Here is an 8,541-nt window from a genome sequence, read left to right as displayed (position 1 = left end):
ATGTTTAATTGTAAACCGTTACCTACTTAGCTAGTTAACACTGAAAATTGGAATGTCTGGAATACTGAATAGTCGGTAGTCGTGCGTAGTCGGTACTCAATAATCAGTAATCACTATTCACTTTACAGTATACACTATTACACTAATCGCCAGTTTACCACGGTCAGTCGGCGTATGCGTCGGCGGGTGGTGACAAATATTAACTTATGGGTAAAACGAATTGAGTGTATTTTTATAGAAATCAAAACTATTTTTAACTATTAACATTTTAAAATAGTATATATATTAATAGTTTCGTGAAAAACTGAAACATCGATATTATGTTGCTGGTACGTATTACAAATCACAATAATGTAACAACCCTGTGACATATAATTTATAACATTGTAGGTCTGTACTATCATATAGTACCAGTTATATCGCCGGGATGAGTGTTAAATGTTTGTTTTATTTAAACAGAACAGATACATTGTATACATATTAAAAAGTTACGTTGATTGTACTACGTAAAATGTTTGTTTCTGGGATGTGTTGAAACATCCAGTGCACACTGGGCGTGGTTCCATCTATGAATGTGGTTTCTGATGTTGACTTTGACAGCAATGTTTTAAAATATTTGATATTATTTCTTTATAGGTATATCGTGTGATCTTGTGTGGTGTTTATCAAACCAGACAGTGGTTCTAAAATATATAAATACAAAATTAAATTAATTATTAGAGATTAAAACTCAAATTGGTCAAAAGAATGAAAGGGAAGCAAAATGGTTAGATTACAATACATATTTATTATGAAAAAAATATATAAACCATATACATATTGAAAACGTAGGATCTGAAAAAGAATAATCTAATGCACGTTGTTAGAGCTGAAAGCTTAAAAATTTTCTAAAGAGAATTTTTTTTTTCATTTAAATTTTCAGCAACATTGAAAGTGGTCAACGACTGAAACTCGTCAAGTTCTTTCCAATAGATTTTCAGATGATTTAAGCCAGTGGTCTCAAACATAGGGCCCGCGGGCCACTTGTGTCCCGCGTACCCTTTCTATGTGGCACGCAATAAAAATACATTTTGAACAAAAATATAAAAAGAATTGTTAAAATTGTTAATTTTTTTTACGCATCATAAATACATAAAATATTATCTCACGGTCATGTTTTATGGCTACTTGTAAGTAATTTCATAATATATTAAGTCACATTTAAATAAATGGATCTCGTATGTATCTTTGCCTTCATTTCGTCTTTAGTTTTTAGTGTATAAGTATAAAAATGACACTTAAAATTTGGCCCGCGAATTTTTTTTGAAAAAATATATGGGCCGTAGGTAATTTGAGTTTGAGTTCACTGATTTAAGCAAATACTAACATTTATTTTAATATACCTAATATAAATACTGTATTATACAATTCTTGTACTGAAAAATGTACCTAATAAAAATTTAATTAATTCTAAATTGAAAGTGATCTTATGTTTTTTTCATAGAATGATGATGTTCCAACAGTGGCGTACTGGAATCATTTATCAAATTCGAGACTGCTAAAGCAGCTTTTTTACAGTTGCAATGCCTAGCATCTACTTTTATTATTACTGATATTATTTTACAGATGAGTTTCACTTCTCAACAAACAAAATACTTATATAATAAAATTATCCATGGAAAGTCCATCATGGTGTTAAAAATTGTCTACGGAATGATGCGAAAACACATAAAGGTATAGTACCTACGTGTTTACAGAACTGATGCATTTTTTTGTTCCGTTTTTTCGTTTTTGGTGTTTGTCTCATTTGGTTTTGGCGTCCGTCTCAATTTGTGCTGCCGTAGTGCTGCCGCCATCGATGTGTCCACGTGTTCTATTTTATAAAACAGTGTTTACGCAGAAAAGTATTTTAGAAAAGTTTTGAACACCATACACCGAATATTAAATAATAAATTTAATAAAGTTTGAGTCATACAAAGTTGGTACATTTAACGGACAACGCACGCCAAATCTACGTGGCACTCGGCGGGCAACGAATTGCACAGGATCAGCTAGTATTATATAGATATAGTTATATCTACTTACGTTCCAAACAATAATAGTTTGATCAACAGCCCAAACGGTGCATCAATGATCAAATACATCAAAGCTCCCACAAAGTATGTTCTGAACGTTCCGATAATCCATCCATCAACCTGAAACGTCAAGTGCATTAGTAAAAAATACAATAATTTATAAAATATATTTCTAATATGGACAATGGGTCATTTAATGAAAAAAAATTAACTTGAGTTATTGTCGAGTCCATTTAGAACGTTGCACACTTATAAATTTATTAGTAGGTAATTACTAATTGATACTTTTTTTTTTTTTTTTCCGTTTGAACCGACAGCAGAGGAGGATCTGTGTGAACACTACTACTCCTCTGCTGACTAATTGATACTTAACAGTTAACGATTAACGAACAATAATATCATGTATTTTTAATTTTAAAATTGCTATTAAAATGACTATTGTCTCATTTAAAACCTTGACATACACCTGCATATTTCCGTTTACAATCGCGTATACCATACATACCAAATTCTATCTGAAATCTGAACAATCTATTTTACTCAGAGAACGTTGCACCCGCATGTGTCTCTCCGTCTGTTTTGCGCAGGAAAGAACCGATAATGCTATTACGAAATTTTCACTACATTAAAAGGAGAACTTTGACTGTGCAATATCGTTTTTATTTTTCGTTATAGGAACTCCAAAAAAGTTATTAAAGTTTGAAAAATACAAATAATATTGGATTTCGAAACAATCAGAACTTTTTTTGTATAAGTGATATCAACAAAATAAAAACGATATTGCACAACCAAAGTTCTATTTTATATATGTGGTCAAAATTTAGTTTCTTATTTATGACTGTAGCCTTCTCGGTTCTTTCCCACGCCAAAACGTTTTTTCTATACGCCCATGCCGTACGTGTGTAAGACGGAGACAACATAGCAGGTGTGACGTCCTCTTAATATAAGAGCGAATTAACCTTTTATCAAATTTAAAAGTAAGAGTATAGTATTTATCTTGTGAACCTAATATATTTCTTTTTATATTTTTATTTTAAAGCAAGTTATGAGTATTAAAAATGTAAATTACTTGTGCATTTCAAAATACTCATAACTTGCTTTAAAATCAAAATCTAAAAACAAATAACCCGAACTTCATTAGATAATACTCTTACTTCTATTATTAATTGGTCAATTTGCCCTTAAACTAAACATACCTGAGTTAAATAAAATTGAAGAGAAACCCTTCTTACAGGGTGGATCAGTCATGGTTTGCAAAAATTATATTTCTAATCCTTCATAAAATGCATACTATTTTGAATATGACCAATTTTCACAGGCTTTTGTTGTTGTTTTTTTTTTGATTTTTCATTTTCAGCATCGATTTATTAGAAACCGTTTTTAAGGAGTTCGATATAGGCAATTTGTGCTTATGTTTGACTAAAATAATATGACATATTATTATACTTATCTATGGCATAGCTAGTCCATAGTAAATTAGTAAGTGATTTTTAATGAGAGTGAGTGTGCATTAAAGAAATAGCGGATCGCTTATGTCGTACATGAATATTAATTATTTTGTTTTTTTTTTCATCAAAAGTATCAATGTTTGGCCAACCGCATTAACTAAAATTACTCTGAAAAGTTATTTAAATTCATTATGAAGTTACGGTTGGTTAAAATTAAACCCGGTGATAAATTATAATTATTGCATAAGTAAGTACGAAAAATAGTATTTTATATTTCTATAAGACCATTTAAAAACTTATTTATATTATAATATATAGGTTTTTTCAGTATATCACATACTAAAGTAATTCGTTCGTTTCAACTAATTCTAGCCAAAAATATCGCATGCATTATAATATAACAATAATTATAACATTCTAGTATTATCTTATAACTTATATAAGTAGGTAATAGTATTTATAATCAATGGTACCTATTATTAACTCCCATATTATTATTTCTATTGAGTGTTGACTTATAAATTGTATCACTGTAATTACATGGAACTATTGAAGTATTATACCTAAATCGTAATTAGAATTTGAATACTGTCTGTCAATTGTTGAATAATTTAATCAGTTCATATATTAAGTATAATTTCTTAATGTGATATTAAAACGATGATTACTGATTAGTACAAAATATTCACTTACCAACATATATGATGAAGGAGTTACGGCTGTTCTTTGTTTACTTTCTATCATCATCATTACGATGATGTTGACTAGATAAACTGTATAGGATAGTCTACCTAGTGTCACCGTTAATCTGTTGTTGAGTAATTTTTCTATTGGACCTATATAAATAATATATAATATAAACACACATGAAACGATTTTATTAGATCGTGAATTTTAAAGTTAGAGTAAATACCTTTTAACTCTAATAAGTCATAATATATTATGTAGGTAGTAGATATCTTATAGGTACATGGTATAACCTTACATGTATTTTATATTTTTAACTGAAAAATTTAAGTAAGTTATTTGAAATGGGTGCTTATCACATTGACGGACATGGTTCAGCAGTAATATGATACTGTTATGTAGGATGGCGTTACTGCAATAGCACTAATATGAAGGATTGTATATTATAGAATTACAACTATTATAGCAGTAATATTTTCAATGGTATCAAATTATAGAGGAAATTAAACTGCTCCATTGCGTTGCTTTAGATGTTGGGGCACTGACATATTTCAAGGGAAATTATACCAATTAATAATACATGTTATATTTTAAGACTTTTGGTTTATTCGTTCATTTTTCGTTTATTTTATCAACACCTATAAGCTGATTCACAGAACGTAATGTATAATAATTAATAATGCGTTCAATAATCACAAAAGAATAGCTAGGTAGGTATTAGTCGTAGCTACAGCGCTACATAGATTTTTCTATGTACATAATTACATAATATAACACTACTGCTATAACAGTAACAATTGTATTACTGCCATAGCAGAAATAAAAAAGTGTGTTATTATAAGTGGTTTTGGAAATTTAAAAAAAAATTGTAAATGTCCGTCAATTATTTGTAAATTGTCGGGAGTGCGTAAATACATCTTTCACCCCCGTGCGTACGCCTTGCCGATACCACCATCATGCATCTCATCTCAATTATATTGTGTTTTTATTTTAAATCAGAATTGGAATTTCCCTCACCCGTGGCGACCGCAAGCTTTTCAGCCGGATTCCCATTATAGAATTGTGTACTTATTAAGGGGATTCGATACCGTGATTTTCTGTTTTTGTTTAACACACACGCGACATAGAATCTTAGACTGGTCTTTTTCCAAACATAACAATTGATCTAATAAGTGATAAGAATTCTAAATACGTCATATTGAATTTGTCGTCAAGTCTACTTGAAATCGACTTTCCTAAATTTTAGATTTTTTGATTTTAACTTCTCCAAAAATTTAAATACGACAATTTTTAAATACTCTTTTTTTAAATGACATTTTTAGGAATTTGGGGGATAACAACAAACATGTGGGAAAGTCGATTTCAAGTAGACTTTTAGACAAATTCAAATCCGTTTTCAGAATTGTTATCACTTCAATATATCAATTGGAATGCTTGACAAAAATCACGTCTAAAATACTATGTCACGCGTGTGTTAGACAAAAACAGAAAATCACGGTATCGAATCCCCTTAAGTATACCTACACTAATTGTAATCAAAATAGGCAAACGAGCAATTTTCCTAATAAAGTGTTCCTTGAGTTAGCATAAGTATTTGCCAAGTATATTATTCGATATGTATTATCGTATTAGTCGTTCCTTTGACTGGTCAACTTATACCGCATATTTTACCGACAACTATCGGCGGAAACGCCCAAGCGGTGTATATTATACAAATGTGGATTCAACGTATCAATTTTGTTTTTTTTTCTTAAACAAATCGGGCACCTTGACGTACCATAACCGGAGGTGAAATGGCATATCGTTATCCAGAACAATATGACAGCCCACGTGCAGTGGCTAAAAACAGCGTACAACGACTGTTCCATCGCGTTGTAAGGCCTGGACGTATCGTAGAACACTACCCCGTACAACTGGACCCAAATACAGACAGTGCTGATTACCAGAGTCCCAGCGTAGACGACCAGCTGTGTCAAGAAAAAACAAAAACGTAAAAAATCATTGCCATAAATCGTGGAATTTTATTTACGTCGTATAATTTATAATGTACACATTTCAATAAAATATAATCTTATAATATACCTATTAGTTGAATTTGTAATGGTTGTATACTTGCACGAGTGTCAATACAGACATTGTCAAATTATTTCTTACAGGATGGTACATTACAATAAAATAACAATTGTAGGTATATTATTGTATAACATACATTTATAAGCATAGAAAATTACACGAATAGATACATAAAAAAAATTTACAAAGGGTACACGTGCGCCTATTTACTCCCCTTGAGTTCTCCCTTATGCAGTCTATATAATTGTGATAAAATAAATATTTAAAAAAAAAAACAGGTAAGTGCCTGTCGCTCTGCTGTACAGTATAGATTACAAGTGAGTCACTGTATAATGGATTGTATTAAACTTGAATTCAATGATATAATATCATTGTATAAAAAAAAAACGATTCTGAGCGAAGATGGTTTGTCAGTCTGCATATTTTATATTGTTATTATTTATTTTATCATGTAAGTTAAATCAATATTATAATATTATAATTTTTTTATATCGTTTCTATGGTGATCAAAGCGTTAGAAATAAAAATCCCATTTTTAGCGTTTTTTCGTAATTTTTCGGTGGTTTTTCCCGTGCGCATTAAATAACTATTGAGAAAATTGACCTTTCTAAAATACCATCTTGATCCAATTTGCTAAAAGATAAGGTACTATATTATGTTGAAATGGAAGCACTCCTTATGGTAGGAATTTTGTATACAGGATAAAAAAAAAAATTAAAATTAAAAAATAAACACCATTGTAAAACCAATAGCTTCCTCGCTCCACTCAGAATCTAAAATATGTTTTAAGGTCCCCACACACCGCGGCGGTAGACGGTACGGTACCAATACGGTGACGGTCACGATAAAATTGCGCTCATAGTTTTATATGGCATCGTTCACATTGACACGATATTACCGGGCCGGTGAACGGTACACATGACGTTATTCTTTGTGCGGTACAGTTAAAAGTTATACACATGGGATTAAATGGGCGCTTGCACACTGCTGCGATATGATGCCGGTACGGTCTCAAATATCGTATCGGAGGACGGAATATGCGCCGGTATTTCTAGAACGTTGCATGCACAATTTTTACCGGGTACCGGAACGGTAAAATTAATATTATGCGAATCAAAACTCAAAATGCATACTTAAGAACCAGAGAACGTATACAGAATCATGTGTACCTTATCATTGAGTGTATACTGTATAGTGGGATGGATTATTAAACACGAAAAAAATGTTGTGCATAGAATACGGATTTTAAAAATAGTGCATTGCATTGCATTGAGAGGGATGGCTATGCCGTTTACTATTCCAGGCTTATGCCTCTACTAGTGGATGGAAATTAAGAAGAAATGGTAAGACTTATTGGTCTGCCCAAGAGAGTGGGTAGGGTTTCAATTTACGTTTAGTATTAGGGGGAGGGTGTGTTTTACCTAGAAGTCGGATGTGAGCATGATTCGAGAAAGAATTTTTGTAGAACATTGATTTGGTTTGGGAACGAATGGAGTTTTGAATAGATTTGAAATTTGTCGATTTTTGAAGGACCGAATTTCTGACGATATTAAAAATAGTTTATGATATTATATATATATATATACATATAAATTATTATTTATTATTTTTTTTATTTTTATTTTTTTTTTATTTTATTAGATAAAAAATAAGTAAATTAGATAAAAGAAGGTAAAAAAAAACATGAATAGCGTGAGGAGGGAGGCCCACCAGTGTGGATACCCTCTAAAATGTATTATTTATGTAATTTCTTAGTTCAGTAGGTATTGGTTGACAATTAATATAGTCATAATATATATATATTATATATCACAATGGAATAATATTATAATATAGTTTACACTATAAGTAAATACTGACGTATTACCTACTAACATAAATTTCGTAGTATAAATAGTATACATTTATAGTTAACGACATTCCAAAAACCCATTGCAAAGTAGTATTGAATATCAGGTTCATCAGTATGTTATTTCAAAGAAATCTAGAATTCTCAAAATGTTGAGTTCTATAATTATTCAGCCTTCCAGTAATTTTGCTAATGATCTAAATTTAAAATATTATATTAGTTTATTATTATTTTGATGTACAGTTTCTTTAAAATGAATAATAATAGACAATTAGATACAAATATAAAGACTCTTATTATGTATCATTGGCACTTATTTGACCTACAGAAAAAAACGTCTGGTGAGAGGGTAGGGGCTTATTCGTTATTAGAAAAAATATTAAAATTAATCTTACATTAATTGTAAAAAAAAAATTTTTGAGAGGGTATG

General features: G+C 30.5%; 1 protein-coding gene across 1 annotated transcript in view; it reads right to left on the bottom strand.

Moving 5' to 3' along the window:
• Positions 1-1,782: 1,782 nt before the first annotated feature.
• The window catches only part of LOC100568787 (nose resistant to fluoxetine protein 6), a 135,475-nt gene continuing 128,716 nt past the window's right edge, over positions 1,783-8,541 (bottom strand). The window contains exons 13-16 of the mRNA XM_016800251.2: positions 5,967-6,005; positions 4,196-4,338; positions 2,065-2,174; positions 1,783-1,852 (exon numbers count right to left, since the gene is read on the bottom strand). Of these exons, the coding sequence (XP_016655740.2) occupies positions 1,783-1,852; positions 2,065-2,174; positions 4,196-4,338; positions 5,967-6,005 (362 nt within the window). The remainder of the gene's footprint in view (positions 1,853-2,064; positions 2,175-4,195; positions 4,339-5,966; positions 6,006-8,541) is intronic.

This window comes from Acyrthosiphon pisum, chromosome A3, assembly GCF_005508785.2.
Source record: "Acyrthosiphon pisum isolate AL4f chromosome A3, pea_aphid_22Mar2018_4r6ur, whole genome shotgun sequence".
In the NCBI taxonomy this organism is placed as follows: Eukaryota; Metazoa; Arthropoda; class Insecta; order Hemiptera; family Aphididae; genus Acyrthosiphon; species Acyrthosiphon pisum.
Note: the sequence above shows the minus strand (reverse complement) of the source record. Positions and strands in the feature narration are given on the sequence as shown.